Source organism: Mastigoproctus giganteus, chromosome 8 (assembly GCF_048544385.1).
Source record: "Mastigoproctus giganteus isolate SK-2022 chromosome 8, ASM4854438v1, whole genome shotgun sequence".
NCBI classification, from domain to species: domain Eukaryota; kingdom Metazoa; phylum Arthropoda; class Arachnida; order Uropygi; family Thelyphonidae; genus Mastigoproctus; species Mastigoproctus giganteus.
The window spans coordinates 16,527,117-16,546,101 of NC_143582.1; the positions used below are offsets into that span (position 1 = coordinate 16,527,117).

Below are 18,985 nucleotides of genomic sequence, written 5' to 3' on the forward strand. Positions count from 1 at the left end.
AAAAATAAAATAAAATAAATAAATTTTGCATATTTGTAGATTACACCACTTTGTATCATTATAATTTTTAACATTATATATTTTTTTGGTTATTAATATACTGGCATAGACTAATAATCAAACAGACTGCAGAATACTTTATTTTGGTAGGCTTTGCATAGAAAAGTACGAGTAGAGGTAATGATATCTATGAAAAAGTATCAATGTTGATCTAATATGCTATTCATATGCGATTTAGCTTGGAGTACATGGGATGAGGGGGGGGAGGAAGCAAACTAATATTATGAATCGTTTGAGTGGATGAAATAAAGTAGCCTTCCATTGACCTTGCATGTTTACATAGTGCTGGTAGTGCAGTGTGGATTGTCTTTGCAATTATGAGATTAGTTCTGTAGTAGTGCGGAAAACTAGTATGCATAACTAAATCCACTTGTATAAATACTTTTTTGATAATTATCAGTATATCGAAATATTATTATTAAAATAAATGACCATGGATTTGTGGTTGAAAAAACGAACTTTAAAAACAGAAGCAAGTACTTCTAGTAGCGCAACTGTGGTCAATGAAAACGAACATAATATTTTCACACTTCACAGTGAGGTTGAACAATCGCAGCCTTTTGTTCCCTGAAAATCTGAAAGGAGAAAAAAAAAACAACTAATAAAAGACCAAAACGAAAGTATGAAGACAGTTATTTGAATTTCAGCTTTACATGTGTTGTAAATAAAGAAGCTTCTGATGCACAGTGCATTGTATGTAATAAAAAACAGTTTTTGACTCCCACTAAACTTCGTAGGCATTTGAAACCAATCATGCTGAATATAAAGACAAAGATAAGTTTTTTTAAAAGGCATTGGGACTGAAAAATTCTAAACATTCAATGCTTAAACTTGCTAAAACAGACAATGAAAATGTAACAGAAGCATCTTACTGAGTAAGTTACTGTATTGAGCTTAACGGCAAAGCTCACACTATTGAAGAAACGCTTATCAAGCCTTGCGTGAAAGACATTGTAACATGCATATTAAACAAGCAGTCTGGTCAAAAAATTGATGCAGTACAATTATCAAATAATACTGTTATATGCCATATTAAAGATCTTTCTGATGACATAGAAAAAGAAGAGCTGGTTTGTCAACTGAAACTCTGCAGTGAGTGTTCATTGCAGATAGATGAATCCAATGACGTTTCAGGACTTGCCGTGCGACTAGTATTTGCCGGATATAGATTTAATGATACTACTGAAGACCTGCTCTTATGTGAATCTCTGCAAAGCAACATCACTGGGGAAGAAATATTCAACTGCATCAACAATTTTATCAGAATGCATGAAATTAGTTGTGGAAAATGTATTGATGTATGTACTGGTGGTGTTCAGGCAATGGCAGGGAAAATGAAGGGAACTGTGATGCAAATCTTAAATACAGCACCACAAAGCACTAACAGTCATTGCATCCTACACAGACAAGCTAAAAAAATACCAGCATATTTAAAAATTGTGCTGGACAAAGCCATAAAAATTATTAACTGTCAAATCTTGAAAACTTCAATCCAGATTATTTAAAATTGTGTGATGAAATGGGTAGTCAACATAAAGTGCTTCTTTTAAACACTGAAGTAAGGTGGCTATCCAGAGGCAAAGTATTTGTGCGACTTTTTTGAACTTCGTAGTGAACTACTGGTATTCTTCACTTCTGGTAATTCGGGACAAAATTTTATCGACTGTTTGACAAATTCCTCGTGGTTAGTTATTTGGTTTTTAGGAGCATTAGCAACTAAGGCCATATTGCGCCGGGATATGTGGTGGTCATTCCCTGACCTTGCCACATCTTCCGTATTTGGTGGTGATGGGCTCGAACCCCGGTCTAATCAAGAAGCGTGTGCTACGCACTGCTGCTCCTTCCCACCTGGCTAGGGAGGCACCTACAAATACCTCGTGGCAAATGAGACTTGCATATCTTGCACATATTTTTTCAAAATTAAATGAAATTAATCTGTCACTACAAGGGAAGAATCTGTCAATTTTTAGCATAATAGATATGGAATTTCATCCTTTAGAAAGAAACTTGGATTCTGGATATCTTCTGTAAAACCAAATAACTTTGACTGCTTCCCCACATTAGACGAATTTCTGATAGAAATAAATAAATTGTGAAGATGTTTCCAGCGCAATTTTACAACACTTATGTGACTTGCAGTCATCTTTATTAAAATATTTTCCAAAAACCACGAAATCAACGATAATTCTCGGATTTAAAATCACAGGCTTCACTATGCACAATTGTGAAAGCCTAACTGATTTAATTTCTGACTGTAATTTAAAACAAAAGTTTAATGAACTTCTGCTAAATAATTTTTGGAGTAGCTTAATATAACAGTACCCCAATATGGCTAAACGCGCAGTTCAAGGATTACTTCCTTTTGCTACAACTTATCTGTGTGAGACTGGCTTTTCCTAATATATTGCAACAAAACCTAAATATAGGAATAGACTTGATGCTGCACCTGTCATGAGGATTCAACTTTCCAGCATTATACCTGATATTAAATGAATCTGTGATTCAGACACAGAAACACCAATCCTATTAAAATGCAATTAATTTTTTCCTTTTAAAAATCATAATTCATGTTGTTTTGGTATATATGTATATAACTTTTCTAATGTAGAATATAGCTTTAATTTTCAACTGACTTTATAATTTTTATACATACAGTATAGTCCCGATTACCTGAGACCCAATTTTCCGAGGTTCCGTGTTATCCAAGCTAGGTCTTAGCTCAGTTTTTACATAAAGGCTAAGTGATGCCTTAAAGAGTTGTTTGTGTTCGTATGTATGATGAGAAAGATTGTAAGAACAGATCGTGCTGTGCTGATTCATGGAATTTCGATAACTCATCTCCCTCTGCACCTCTCCACCCACTCGCCACGAAACTTCAACAGTTTTATCTGTCGGGTTCAGTTTGACATCTCGTTCAAGTGATTTCGCTTATGACTAAAAAAAAAATTAAATTTTCTGTTAATACTCCGGCACAACAATCAGGTCAGTAGAATTTACAAATCATCAATACAAATATTTATCGTATTTAGTAGTCACAGGCTTAAACCCCAGTCCACTCAAGGACTGCTTGTTATTTGGTTTTTAGGAGCATTAGCAACTAAGGCCATATTGCTCTGGGATATGCGGTGGTCATTCCCTGCCCTTCCCGCATCCTCCGTATTTAGTGGTGACGGGCTCGAACCCCGGTCTAATCAAGAAGTGTGTGCTTCGCACTGCTGCTCCTTCTCACCTGGCTACGGAGGTGCCACTTAAGGAATGCATGCTATGCACTCTCGCCCTTGACCACTTGGCTACGTCAGGCCTACCACTAGTTTATCGGTTCTGTGTGGTTTCTTTATTTTATGCATGACAAGTGTAAAATGGAAACATGTTGTGGTTTCATTAGAGACTAAATCTGATGCCATCAAACGAGTAGACAAGGATGAAACAATTAAAAAGCTGGCTAGAGAGCTAGATGTAGGTGAAGTGACTGTAGATTGGGTGAGAAATCGACAGAACATTGAAAAATGGTGTTCACAGAAAAGTGAACACCATTTTTCTGAGAAAAGTGATGAGCACATGAGAAGAAAAACAATGAAAAAGGGAGAGTTTGAACAAATATCTGAAGCAATTTTTTGTGGTTCATGCAAATGAGACAGAAAGGAAGCCCGATTTCTGGACCAATTCTACAAGCAAAGGCTCTACAATTTCAGAAGTATTTTTGTGATGGTGATGAATAATTTACGGCTAAATTATTCATCACCAATGGGATGAATAATTTAGCGTGGGATGGTTAGGTTGATGGAAAAAGAGGTATGGAGTAAGACAGCTAAACATCACTGGAGAAAAATTATCTGCTTGTCACGAAGAAGTGCAGTCTTTTACCAAAAAGTTGGCAGAAGTCATAGAGGAGGAAGGTTTAAGTTTGGATCAAGTTTACAACTGAGACGAAACAGGTTTAAATTATCAAATGCTTCTGACCAAAACGCTCGCATCACAAGAAGAAAAAGCAGCACCTGGGTATAAATGTAGTAAGGAGAGAGTGACAGTGTTGGCATGTTCAAATGCTTCAGGAAGTCACAGGCATAAGTTGCTACTTATTGGAAAGGCTAAGAAACCAAGAGCCTTCAAACATGTACATATGGGAAAGTTTTCTTTGTAAGTATGCTAACCAATCAAATGCATGGATGGATTCATGTTTGTCGAAAAAATGGTTCCATGAAGACTTCATTCCTGCAACAAAGAAATTTTTGGCAGAAAAGAAACTCCCAGAAAAAGCATTGTTGCTTCTGGACAATGCACCATCTCATCCAGATGAAACTGAACTAGTCTCTGGTGACATTAAAACTCTTTTTTTGCCTCGTAATGTGACATCTCTAATCCAGCCACTAGATCAATGTGTCCTGGAGACTTTGAAACGAAACTACAGATGATAACTTTTAAAACAACTCCTGCAAGATCTCGAAAATGGTGGAACTGTTGTTGGAAGCCTTAAAAACATAAACGTGAAAGATGTCATTTACTATTTACTGGCTGGCAGAATCATGGGAAGAAGTAAAAACATCAACTCTCGTGAAGTCCTGCAAAAAAAATTCTCACTCAGTGAAACCGAGGAAGAAGATGATGAATTTCCGCTTATAGAGCTAGTAAAAAGTCTTCCAAATTCAGAACCTATTATGGCAGAAGACATTCAAGATTGGATGAATAAGGATGAGCAACATGAGATACCGATGACATGATTATAAATTTAGTGAGTGAGGGAAAACGAGAATGAAGACGAAGATGATGTGTGTCCAGGAGAAGGCTCAAAAATTTTGCATATGGAAGGCCTAAATGCGATTGAGATCGCACTACAATACATTGAACAGCAGAATGAGAGTACGCCTGCAGATCTACTGTTGTTGAGATGCCCGAGAAACACTGCAGCGAACAAGTGAGAAACTTCTTTAAAACAGAAGACTCTGAAAGACTTTTTTCTAAAGCCTGATGGTGTAATCACGATGATGCATGTACAGTACTGTATGTACAGTATAATACTATGTAAGTAAATAAACACAGGCTAAGGTAAAGAAAGCTTACACGAGAAGAACGAAAAATTTCGGCAAAGTTTAGCTGTGAAAGTACAGTACTGTATACTGTACTTTGCCATACCGGACTTAATAGTGTTGCTTGGTCAGTAAACAGACAGTGGATGTTATCGGTCTGTAGTAGAAGTCGAGAACGATATACTGATTGACAGGTAAGTGTGACAAACGATGTACTGATTGGTGCATGAACAGAAGAGGTGATAACATTGGTTTTGGAATAAACGGCATATAGATAATATTAGTGATGAATCCTTTAAAGCTGAATTTTTTGATGAAATCTAAATTGATAAGACCAAAACTGTACTGTTTTAAGTGCAATAATTATTTTATAATTGAATCACGAATAGAGTCAAGTGGAAGTGGAAAGTTCTGGCATTGTAAAATATGTTCTGTGTGTGCGAGTGTCTTTAAAAATAAAATAAAAAATTTCAAAATAAAAATACAGTAATAACAAACAAATTATCCTCTAGTCCACCCATGATTCTATAGAATAAAGGTCAGGTTACCCCCTCCACTTCGGGAGAGGGTTCAAGCTCCCATGGGATTCAATTTCTACTCCTGACGGATAACACCCACTGTCTGTTTACCAAGCGAGCAACAATACAAATACCATCAGGGCAAATTAGTTCCACTGGTAAACCACTCCGAAATTTGCCGTACTTGTCGTGTCAGCTTTCTTTACCTTCGGCAAAAATACAATTACAGTATGTAATTAGATACATGTATTCTTTTTCTTACAGTAGATATGTATGTACATGTACTTTCTTATTAATTTTAGGAATGAGGGAGATCCTAGAGGGGAGGTGAACATTGTCGCAAGGTCAGTATACGAAAATTTTCCACGTTAACCGAGTTTGACCATATCCGAGCTGTTCTTGGTCCACATTAGCTCAGATAATTGGAACTGTACTGTATATATATTTATTTTGATTTTGTTTTCGAAAATAAAATGCATTTGAGCATTAATTATGTTTTTTATTTAAAAACCAAATAGCCACAAAAGGATACAAGTGTTCTGTAAATATACTGTAAGATGAAAAGTGTTCCCTGCCTAAAAAATTTTGGGAAATGCTGCACTACCGCAACAGGACCTAGAAAAGTTGGGAAGATGGGCTGAGAGGTGGCAATTGAAGTTTAACATTGACAAATGCAAAAATACTACACATGGGCAACCCCAGAGTAATGTACCAACTGTGTGGTACTGCACTCAGGGTAGTCTTTTTCATTCTCCACTACTCTGAGTGCAGTACCCTGTGTGGTACTGCACTCAGGGTAATGGAGAATGAAAAAGACTTGGGGTAATTGTGAAGTCAGATATGAAGTTTTCTGAGCAGTGCAGACAGGCTGCCAGAGCAGCTCATACAGTCTTGTCAAAGATATACAGGAATTTTGCTATCAGGGATAAGGAGGTGATTAGCCCCTTGTATAAGGCAGTGGTCAGGTCACACCTTGAGTACTACATACAGGTCTGGAGGCCTCATTTTAGGAATTGAGAAAAGACAGTTGTAGAACAGATGTGCTGAAATTTGCCTTTAGCCAGCAGGTGATTGATTGCTGGAACAACCTTCCATTGATCATTGTTGTTGTTTGGTTTTTAGGAGCATTAACAACTAAGGCCATATTGCTCCGGGATATGCGGTGGTCCTTCCCTGACCTTTCCGCATCCTCCGTATTTGGTGGTGATGGGCTCGAACCCTGGTCTAATCATGAAGTGTGTGCTACGCACTGCTGCTCCTTCCCACCTGGCTACGGAGGCGCCTATTGATCATTGTGGAAGTTGATAGCTTAAATAATAATTCAAGGAAGAACTGGAGAAACTTTTGGAGTGAATGGATGGGTGAAACGGGAAGGGCTTTTTTTTTTTTTTTTTTTTTTTTGGGCTGATACCATATAAGCTTGCTTTCTTACATCATATGCCTCTACTAATGCTAATAGTTCAGGGTCCCCATACAGAGTAGGCCGAACGAACATCCAAGGATTTAGACCATAACCCAGTCCTACAATGAATACATATGATACAATTTGGAAGTCACACAGCTTTTTGATTGATGGTGTTCTAAGATTTTCCAATAACAATGTCATAGACTGAATAATTGGTAGTCCAAGTTCATCAGACAGCTTTAGAACAAAATACAATCTACTATATTAGAACTGAAAGAAAGGAACATATGAAATATAAAAGAAAGGAAAAGATTGGTATGATGTCTGGTATGAAATATGGTACTTTATGGGGCAGAAACAGGGCCACTGAGAATAGAAGCTATTAGAAGATTGGAAAGTTTTGGGATGTGGGTATGGAGGAGGGGAAATAAAAGATAAGATAGGTCAATAAAGTGGGGAATGAGGACATTTTGAGAAAGCTGGACAAAAGAGATGTTTGAGTGAAATAAACAGCAAGCAGATGAGAAATTGGATTGGACATAAGTTGCAAGGTGAGGGAATGATGAAAGATTTGATAGAGGGGAAAGGCCAGAAGGAGACTGAGGAAAACTGTGATAGATGAATTGGGAGGAGTTGTGAACATGGAGAGACGAAGTAGTCAAGAATATGGAGAAGTGCTTTTTGTGTTGTATGCTTGGACCAGTCCATGGCAGAACACTAATGATGATGAAAATAGCACAAGTGAAATTATGATTATATTCTTGAAACAAAAGCTCATACTTTAATGATATAAAATATTTAGGAAATACTCTAAAACCACAAACTTAAAGAAGAATTTCCTCTAAATTTATTAAAAAAAAAATACAAATTTTTGTAGCTGTTTCATTCAGTATCCCAACAAAATGTTTAAGGATGTTAACGGCTTTTGTTTTATTTTCATAACTTTTTAAGCGATTTATTCAAATGTAATTCGTAGGTGATAATTTTTCCTTTTCCCTCTTTTGAAACTTTAGAATGCTTGCACACTAATCATGTTTCTAATATCTAATTCATAAATCATTTTTGAAATGCATTGACTAAACACACAGGAATTTATTTAAAATAAGTGTGAATTACTTATCAGTAATTCACACTTATTTTAAATAAAAAACAGGCTGCTTACATACATCTTAAATCTAAATCACCATCTGAACTGGGCAATATTATCACTTTGTCTAGGGAATATTAAACTTATTGGAGGACAAAAATTCAATATTCTCTTGAAGAATATTGAATCCAGAAGAATATTCTGCAACATTTATTGTCAATGTACAGAAAATGAGAATTCATTATAGAGCATGTTAACACTTGAATATTTTTATTACAATTTATTAAGACAAACAGATAAGACACTAATTTTAAAAAATCTATATAACTGGAATTTTATCTATTGCAACTGAACCATCTAATTATATTAACTAACACATAAAATAGTACTCACACTCTTTGGAAAATAATCGCTTTCTTTTATCTCCACTTTGAGATTCTTGATTTTCAATCAAATCATCATCAAACTACAGTCACAAAAATACAATAAATATCAGATGTTTTAAATAAATATGATGAATATTTTTTTTTTTAAATTAATTTATCTAAATCACATTATGAAAGTATAGAAGGCAATTAAATTATTAGAACTTTTATAAAAAAAATTCACTCTTCAATATGAATTTAATTAAATTACTATAATCCCTCTGAAGAATTCAAACTTTTCAATTATGCAAATAAGCTTATAATTCTTCCTCCTCCTGAATAAATATGTTTTTTATATAATTATTCTAATAAATTTGCCACCCTTTGTGCCACCCCACATACTTCAAATATGTATACCTTTGAAGTATGTATTAATACACATCACAAAAATGCTATGATTATACAAAATAAAATCTTAGGGAGAAAAATACCAGAACAAATGTAAGAGATGATGGGTTCAGTTGTTTAGATTGGTGTCAAAACAGTATGAAAAAATCAGTACTGCCCACAAGCTATAATTGTTCTAAGATTAGATTATTTTCAAGGTGGGAAAAATAAATGAATTATTAATCAATTAATGTTTCACAACATATTGTAAAGACTGCCTCTTATAACATGTGAACAATACATAAATTACAAAACTTTTTGCTACCCTGCCAATATCATAAAATCCACATGTTAAGGTATAAAAAATAATAAGTATCAAAACAGGTGGCACTCCAAAGGCACATTTGATGCAAAAGAGAAGACTGGATTGCACTGTGATTTATATATACATGATAAGATAGTTTTAAGAACAAAATTTCAAATTATATTTTAATGGCATCAGAGCTTGTTGCTCTTAGTTTTAAAACAAATTGAATTATTATTTTTTAACAGCACCATGGCTTGCTTATTTTGTCTCTAGAAATGTAGGTTTGTGGGCTAATCTAGACATTAACAGAGAAAAAAAACATTACTTCCTCTAACGAAATCAGAAAACTATAGCTTTGATTGAGGATTTTGTAAATTCCTTCAATCATCAATGGAATCAAACCCAGATCTCTTTAAATGAGTGGTAGACAATGATGTATCATGCTAAGTTGCCACAGAAAACAGTTTTAAGAACAGAGAAAAAAATTTTTTTTAGGTCATTGAGGTTCAAAGCCTGTATAAATAGGAAAAGCTGAACATTGAGCTATAATAAATCATTATAAAAAGGAGTTATCAAACAAGGATATTCATAAAGACAGTAAATACATCAGGAAAATCTGCCCCATTTAAACAACTATTAAAAATTGGTGACTAAATTTAAACATGGCAGAACCAGCCTCAAAGATGAATAGCACAATGAATGCTCACTAAATGCATCATTTAAGTCCATGGAATGGCGATGGATGATCAGTGAGTAACTGTTAAATAAATGATAATGGTTACAGACTAGGGAAGTGGAGGACAGAAGCTTATTAAACTAACAGGGAGCGTAGTGATTTTGTAATAACTGAGAGCAAAGTGGAGGAGAAATTGTTGAAGTTAAACATAAGAAAGGCACCTGGGGTGAATGGGATCTATCCAGTTATATTAAAGGAGGTGGCAAAGGAAGTAAGCAAACCCTTAGCTATAATTATAAGAGCATCCTTGGACTCGGGGGAAGTCCCCACGGACTGGAGATGTGAAAATGTATCCCCAATTCACAAAGGGGGATCAAAAGGTGTCGCGAGTAATTACAGACCTGTCAGTTTAACTTCTGTTCCGGGGAAAAAAAATGGAGTCACTAGTGAAAGAAGTATTGCAGGATCATCTAGACAAGACTGCAGTAATAATTCAGACACAGCATGGGTTTGTTAAGGGAAAGTCTTGTCTGACAAATCTGATTGGATACTATGATATGGTTACAAAGGAACTGGATGCAAAAAATAATTTTGATATCATATACTTGGATTTCGGGAAAGCTTTTGATACTGTTGTGCATGGAAATCTACTGTAAATTGGAGCAGTATGGTATTAAAGGCAAGTTGCTACAAAGGATAAAATGGCAGTTCAGTAAGAGAAGAGAGAGAGAGAGAGAGAGAGAGAGAGAGAGAGAGAGAGAGTGGTAATCAATGCAGATCTGCTCTTTGTGGACTAATGTTATTAGTGGAGTCCTCCAGGTTCGCATTGGGCCCACTTATCAATAATCAATGTATATTTATCAATAATATTGATGATACAAAAGTTGGAAGCACTGTTAATGACAGTAATGGCCGTGTGCTACTGCACCAGGATCTAGAAAGATTGGGCAGATGGGCTGAGAAGTGGCAACTGAAGTTTAACATTGGCAAATGACCCCAGAAGTAACCCCAGAGAAATGTACCAACTGTGTGGTACTACACTTAGGGTAGTTGTTGTTATTTGGTTTTTAGGAGCAATAGCAACTAAGGTCATATTGCTCCGGGGATATGCGGTGGTCGTTCCCTGACCTTTCCGCATCCTCCATATTTGGTGGTCACGGGCTCAAACCCAACTTAGGGCAGTAGAAAATGAAAAAGACCTGGGAGTAATTGTGCAGTCAGATATAAAGTTTTCTGAGCAGTGCAGACAGGCTGCGAGAGCAGATCATTGGGTATTGTCAATGATATACATGATTTTGCTAGTAGGGAAAAGGTGATTATCCCTTTATATAATGCAGGGGTCAGGCCAAGCCTTGAGTACTGTATACAGGTCTGGAGGCCTCATTTTAGGAAGGATGTGGAGTTGCTTGAGCGAGTACAGAGAAGGGCAACAAGATTTGCGAGGGGAACGAAGGGGTCCTTACCAAGAAAGGCTTAAGTTCTGTAAATTGCAGCATCTGGAGACTAGGCACCTGTGAGGTGATCTGAATGCGGTTTATGAGACCTTGAAATGGTTGAGCAGGCTCAGTTCTGATGGGATTCTTCCTCTTGTTCAGATACGAACCTGAGGGGGCATAAATTCAAGTCGAGGAAAGACAGTTGTAGAACAGATGTGCGGAAATCTGCTATTAGCCAGTGGGTAGTTGATTGGTGGAACAAACTTCCATCTTTATTGTGGAAGTTGATAGCTTAAATAAATTCAAGGAGGAACTGGACAAACTTTTAGAGAGAATGAATGTTGAAATGGTGTGTTTTTTTTTTTTTTTTTTGGCTGATGCTACATATACTTGCTTTCTTGCATCACGTATCTCTACTACTACTACCTTCTGGCCAGTGGTGTAATTATGAATAAAACATAGCTACATCACTACTAATCAGAGTCAAACCTGCAACTAAAACCAGTGGAAGCATGCCGACTCACTACCTCCAAAGAAGGCCAAGGAAGTCAAGTCTTGTCAGTGTGCAAGGTCATGGTATCTATTTGTTGGGATTCTAAAGCGATAATAATGATAGATTATTTTACAATGGGACAAACATTATACAGACAATACCACACCAACTTAGTAAGTAATTTATGAGATACAATCAAGTCAAAGAGGCCAAGAAAGGTGTCTAAAGGTGTTTTGTTTCACCAAGACAAGGCACCTGTTCACATATCAAGCTGTTGCCATGCTACAATTCATCGGGCTGGTTATGAACTGTTGTCCTGCACACCATACTCACTAGATCTAGTTCCACCTGATGTCCACATATTCTCAAAACTAAAAACCAACATATCTGGCATGAAATTTGAGTCAGATAATGAGGCGATAGAACACACACACACACATTTTCTCAGGATCTTCAAGAAAGTGACTACAAAACTGGGTTCATGAATATGGAGCATCACTGGAAAAAATGCATTGAGTTACAAGACGACATTTAAAAATATAAAAATAGTGTAAAGTTAATATCTGATAACTCCTTCTATGCTAGGCTAGAAACTTATCAAACAACCATCATAGATTAAACGCAGTTGTTGCTACTGTTTGTTTGTTGTTGCTATTATTTGATTGTTATTGCTACATTAGCTGCTGTGGCCACACTGTAGCTCTCATGTGACCATAATTAATCTGTAAGAGCTTGTAAGATACTTTTACATGGCGAAAAAAAAAAATGTTTATTCATTGAGGTTCATTTTTATTTATTTGGTTTTAATTTCAGGTAGAAAAAACCTGTGGTATATTATTTCTATCACCAAAAATGTGTTTTACACTAAGAGAAGCCTTGGGCTTTTGTCATTGACTTAAAAGCTATTGTTCTTTCTTCTGTAAAGAATGGACACCCTAGGATTAAATGTTAATAAATGTTTGTGATATGTGGCATAAATTGCACTTTAGTAGGCCTTTGGTTCTCAGGAAATATGAACATGTAAGGTAGTAGTAGTAGTAGTGGCATGTGATGCAAGAAAGCAAATGTATGAGCTTATGCAGCATCAGCCAAAAAAAAAAAAAAAAAAATCACCCCATTCCCTCCAAATGCCTGTCCAGTTACTCCTTAAATTTATTCAACCTATCAACTTCCACAACGACAGATGGAAGTTTGTTCCAGCAATTAACCACCCGCTGGCTAAAGGCAAATTTCCGCACATCTATTCTACATCTGTCCTTTCTTAATTTGAATTTATGCCCCCTTAGGTTCGTAATCTGAACAAGTGAAAGGATCCCATCAGAATTCAGCGTGCTGAACCCATTCAAGGCCTTGAATGGGTTCTCCAGCCACTGCAATTTGCAGAACTTAAGCCTCTCTTGATAAGAGGATCCCTTCATTCCCCTCACCAATCTTGTTGCCCTTCTCTGTACACGCTCAAGTAAATCTACATCCTTCCTAAAATGAGGCCTCCAGATCTGCACGCAGTACTCAATGTGTGGCCTGACCATTGCCTTATACAGAGGGACAATCACCTCCTTTTCCCTGCTAGCAAAATTCCTATATATCATTGACAAAACCCCATGACCTGCCCTGGCAGTCTGTCTGCATTGCTCAGAAAACTTCATATCTGCCTGCACAATTACTCCCAGGTCTTTTTCATTTTCTACCACCTTAAGTGTAGTACCACACAGTTGGTACATTTCTCTGGGGTTACTTCTACCCATATGCAGTACTTTGCATATGTCAAGGTTAAACTTCAGTTGCCACTTCTTAGCCCATCTGCCCAAATTATCTAGATCCTGTTGCAGTAGCACACTGCCATTACTGTCATCAACAACCCTGCCAACCTTTGTATCATCTGCAAACTTCGACACTAAGCCTGATATACCTTCATCAATATCATTGATAAATATACAAAACAACAGCGGACCCAACACTGAACCCTGTGGGACTCCACTAATAACATTAGTCCAAGAAGAGCAGCACCCATTGATTACCACCCTCTGTCTTCTCGCACTTAACCATCCTTTTATCCATTGTAGCAACTTACCCTTAATACCATTCTGCTCCAATTTGTACAATAGTCTTCCATGCGCAATAGTGTCAAAAGCTTTCTTGAAATCCAAATATATGATATCAAAATTATTTTTTGCATCCAGTTCCTTTGTAACCACATCATAATATCCTATCAAATTTGTCAGACAAGACTTTCCCTTAACAAACCCATGCTGTGTCTGAATTATTGCTGCAGTCTTGTCTAGATGATCCTGCAATGCATCTTTAACCAGCGACTCCATTATTTTACCCGGAACAGAAGTTAAACTAACTGGTCTGTAATTACTCGTGTCACCCTTCGATCCCCCTTTGTGAATTGGGGATACATTTGCACATCTCCAGTCCGTGGGAACCTCCCCTGAGTTCAAGCTCAGGGGAGTTTCCCCGGATGCTCTCATAATTATGGCTAAGGGTTTGCTTAGTTGCTTTGCTGCCTCCTTTAATATAACTGGATAGATCCCATCTACCCCAGGTGCTTTTCTTACATTTAACTTCAACAGTTTCTCTTCCACTTTGCTCTCAGTTATTACAAAATCATTAAGTATCCTGCTACAATTTGATAACCTTCTGCCATTTTCAAACCTTAATAATTCCTCACGTGTGAATGTAGATGCAAAATACTCATTCAGTTTGTTTGCTATCTGAGCAGGATCATCAACAGTCGAACCATCGATGTCAAGTGGACCAATCAGATTCATCCCCTTCCTTTTAGAGTTTATATAAGTAAAGAAATCCTTGCTGTTTTTCTTAGCATCTTTTGCCAAGGATTTCTCGTAATCTGCCTTCTCCTGCCGAACCTCCTTTGTGACCTGATTACAGATTAACTTATATCTGCCATAGGCTTCTGAGGTATGTGTATAGTATCTTGAATCTGTTGAATGCTACTCCTTGTTTGATTGTTCTTTCAATTGGATTGCAGTTTGTAAGTTTTGAGACTGATTCTTCCATATTTGCTGCCTCTGTTTCTTGCTACTGATTTGAATCTTGTATTCATAGTCTGCATGCAGTACTCTGAAGGTTGGATTTATGAGGTCTACTGCTGCTGTTTGTTCATTTTCTTTAATTCTCACATGCCTAGGAATCCAGCAAAACATTATACTTTTTTTGTCTGATGAGTTTGTTTGATGTAATTTTAATTGTCTCAGGATCAGATGACGACTCTTAGCATCATATTGTACAACTTGTATTACAATGAGGGAAGTTGTGAAAATCGGACATTTGGATACTTTTGGTGCCATTTCTAACCTACAGCTAATTGTACTGCTTGTAGTTCAGCATTACAGACACTAAACTTTGTCTAAGCTAATAATAAAATTATTATTATTAGCCACATGGTGCAAGGAAGCCCAAGGCCCATGCTGAACAAACCAAAAAAAAAAAAAAATTCTGAATTTAATAATAAGAAATAAATAAATACAAACAGAAGACAAAACAGGAGGAGGATGTCCCACACAACCTTGGATCAGAATGTGGATGACTATACCAAAATCAATATACTTCGCATGAAAAGAGTGGAGGTTCTTGGTAACAAGCCTCATGAGCTTAACTATGCATCTGGGAAAGCTAAAGTCGCTATATTTTTGCTGTTATGCTTAATCAAGTTTTATCACTTTTCTACTTTTATCACTTTTCAAAAAATAAATTATGAAAATCAGGACTGAATGACTTTCAAACCACCCTGTTAATGCACACAGTAACTCAAGTAAATTTTTCCCACACCTAATAATTCGCCAACTAAAAACAAACTTTTGTTTGCTCAACCTTTAAAGACGTAAATTAAAGGCATAGTCTGTGAGGGTAGCACATTTCTTTTTTTTTTTAATGCTCCTGTTCGTTATTCTAGTTTTTGAGTAAAATCCTTCTGAGTACCTTCAAATGACATCAGACTCTCGTTTCCAGTCAGATTTTGTAAGACAATAGTAGTAGTAGTAGTGGTATGTGATGCAAGAAAGCAAGTGTATGAGCTTATGCATCAGCCAAAAAAAAAAAAAAAAAAAACACACCATTCCCTCCAAATGCCTGTCCAGTTCCTCCTTAAATTTATTTAACCTGTCAACTTCCACAACAACAGATGGAAGTTTGTTCCAGCAATTAACCACCCGCTGGTTAAGGCAAATTTCCACACATCTATTCTACATCTGTCTTTTCTTAATTTGAATTTGTGCCCCCTTAGGTTCGTAATCTGAACAAGTGAAAGGATCCAATCAGAATTCAGCATGCTCAACCCATTCAAGGCCTTATACACCTCAATCAGATCACCGCGCAGGTGCCTAGTCTCCAGCAACTGCAATTTGCAGAACTTAAACCTCTCTTGGTAAGAGGATCCCTTCATTCCCCTCACCAATCTTGTTGCCCTTCTATGTACACGCTCAAGTAAATCTATATCCTTCCTAAAATGAGGCCTCCAGACTTGTACGCAGTACTTAAGGCGTGGCCTGACCATTGCCTTATACAGAGGAACAATCACCTCCTTCTCCCTGCTAGCAAAATTCCTATATATCATTGACAAAATCCATGACCTGCCCTGGCAGCCTGTCTGCATTGCTCAGAAAACTTCATATCTGACTGCACAATTACTCCCAGGTCTTTTTCATTGTCTACCACCTTAAGTGTAGCACCACACAGTTGGTACGTTTCTCTGGGGTTACTTCTACCAATATGCAGTACTTTGCATTTGTCAAGGTTAAACTTCAGTTGCCACTTCTTAGCCCATCTGCCCAAATTATCTAGATCCTGTTGCAGTAGCATACTGCCATTACTGTCATTAACAACCCTGCCAACCTTTGTATCATCTGCAAACTTCAACATTAAGCCTGATATACCTTCATCAATATCAATGATAAATATACAAAACAATAGTGGACCTAACACCGAACCCTGTGGGACTCCACTAATAACATTAGTCCATGATGCAGGCCATATGAATGTCAGCTGTAAAGCAGTTTGTTTAGTCATCAGTGAGACGAGTAGTCTGTGTTTACATTTTTTTTTTTAAAATTTTTTGTAGTATCTTCAATGTATTGACAGAGAAATGGATTCTCGACTAGGATAATCAAAACGGAATACAATGAACCCAGATAATCCTGATTAGGTCATCCAACTACAACAAAAAAGTTTGTGGATACTACTCAATTGCCCATAAATTAAATCATTTTCTTTATTTTACTAAAAACATGCAATTTTTAAAATCTAATCATACTACATTGGTTCAATACTTCCAGTAATAACATAGTTGGTTAATCTTTAGAATATGAGTTGCAATCCCATGAATCTGAGACTACAAGTGATAGGCAGTTGCTCATGTAGACTGCTAAGCACCACAATTTTGTTAGAGAATGCTGTTTCTCAATACTGCCAGCAGGAATACAATGTTCAGGCTCGTAAACCTGATATGTTTTTTTAGCAGACAAACAATTTTGAGACTTTTCCCTCCAGTACAGCTTTATATTCGGTTAGTCAAAAAAAAAAAATTATGTTAGTTCATGTCACTAATTTGGGATGGATTCAAGTGAAGAATGGTATCTGGTTCAGTGTACAGTATTGTTTGCGGTCAGGGTATTTTGCTTGAATCTTTCTTGAATTAGTGGCATAACATAAGCTAACCATTTTTGACTTAATGAAAATAATCTATGAAAAAAAAAACCAAACTTCTGTAACCTTCAGAATACAGCTTTTCATGCATTCAACAAAAAAAAAAAAGGAAAAAAATTCCCCCCAGGACTAGCTCATCCAATCAGCAAACTGGTGGCAGAGAAAGACTTGCCTATCTTTTATAGTTGCAAAGCTCCATGGGATTGTGCCTCATATTCTAAAGATTACCCACATAATTTTCGTGTTTTGATATGTTAATAAATAAAAATTCGGCTGAACTCCAGATTATGGGTACACCTTGTCACCGCGTTGCTGGCGTGGCCAAATTCGGGACGGAATTCAAGCAAAGGAAGTGTGGGTATTTTAATGGACTTTCAATTTTCGCTAGTGAAAAAAAGGTTAGGTTGATTATTCCAGTAATTCGGGGAGGATTTAAAGCAAAAGAAACCACTTCCTCCTGGGGTGTACCCATAATCTGGAATAAAACCAAAAATTCTAGTAAAAAAATGAAGTTGACTTTTATACTTTTTATTTTAAAATGACTTTGAAATCTGATGTTATATTAATGGCCTATTTAGTAATTTGCTATTCGACAATGGAATTCTGTTCGGCAAATAACACAGAAGATTATTGGTTTCTACGGCTCCAACTCGAATATGTGTATAATAAAATCAGGTGGACGGTCAGACGTGTCATGTCACAAATCAGTACGTCAGTATAGCCTAATCAGATTCCCTTTCAAATATCCAATTTCTAATCTGCAACTTGCAGTGCAGAAATCAAGACAATAACACACGGTCACCAAACGGTTTCCTGGTGTTTCTGATTATTAAAAAAAAACAATTTCTGTTCATTCTCGAGACGTCCGACCCCAAAAGAGGCAACTTTGAGGCACGTGGTCAGTTATTAATAGATCCCGATGGCGGCACACTATACGAATACAACTAACACATCTGTGGAAATTATTCTAATATTTAGTTCTGTGTAAAAACACGAGGTATCAAAAACATTGAGGAATAAATCACAACTTACCGTTTCCGTAGTACCCTGATCATAACCATCATCTAACGCAGAAGCCATATTGCTATGACATGCAGCGTCCTCTACATGAAATATATAGAAACTTTTTGCATGCATAATTCTTTTTATATACTGTATACTGTTTATCTAAACTTTATATGAAGGTTATTTATGCTGTTGTAAGTAGTGCAACAAAACAACAGCATTATATATGCTGTTGTTTTGTTGTTGTTGTAAGTAGGGTGTTTTAGGAGCATCAGCGACTAAGGCAATATATGCTCCGTATGTATAGGGAAAAAGAAATCCAAAGAAGAAAAAATTAGTCAAGAAACACTTGTTACGATGAACCAAAGGCGAAAAATGAAGAGCAAGATAAACACTGACAAGGAGAAAATTTATACTGAGTTATGCAAAGCCATTAGAAAGAGACTCAGAGAGAACATAAGAAGATTTAACACAAGAAAAGTAGAACAAGCATTAAGGGAAAAACAAAGGATTTAAATCAGCAGCCATGAGCAGTAATGCAGAAAAACAAATGAT

General features: G+C 36.5%; 1 protein-coding gene across 1 annotated transcript in view; it reads right to left on the minus strand.

Annotated features, from left to right (window-relative positions):
* LOC150081296 (transcription initiation factor TFIID subunit 13-like) overlaps positions 1–18,505 on the minus strand; it is a 32,887-nt gene extending 14,382 nt beyond the window's left edge. The window contains exons 1-2 of the mRNA XM_090379257.1: positions 18,458–18,505; positions 8,488–8,560 (exon numbers count right to left, since the gene is read on the minus strand). Of these exons, the coding sequence (XP_090235383.1) occupies positions 8,488–8,560; positions 18,458–18,505 (121 nt within the window). The remainder of the gene's footprint in view (positions 1–8,487; positions 8,561–18,457) is intronic.
* Positions 18,506–18,985: the final 480 nt, after the last annotated feature.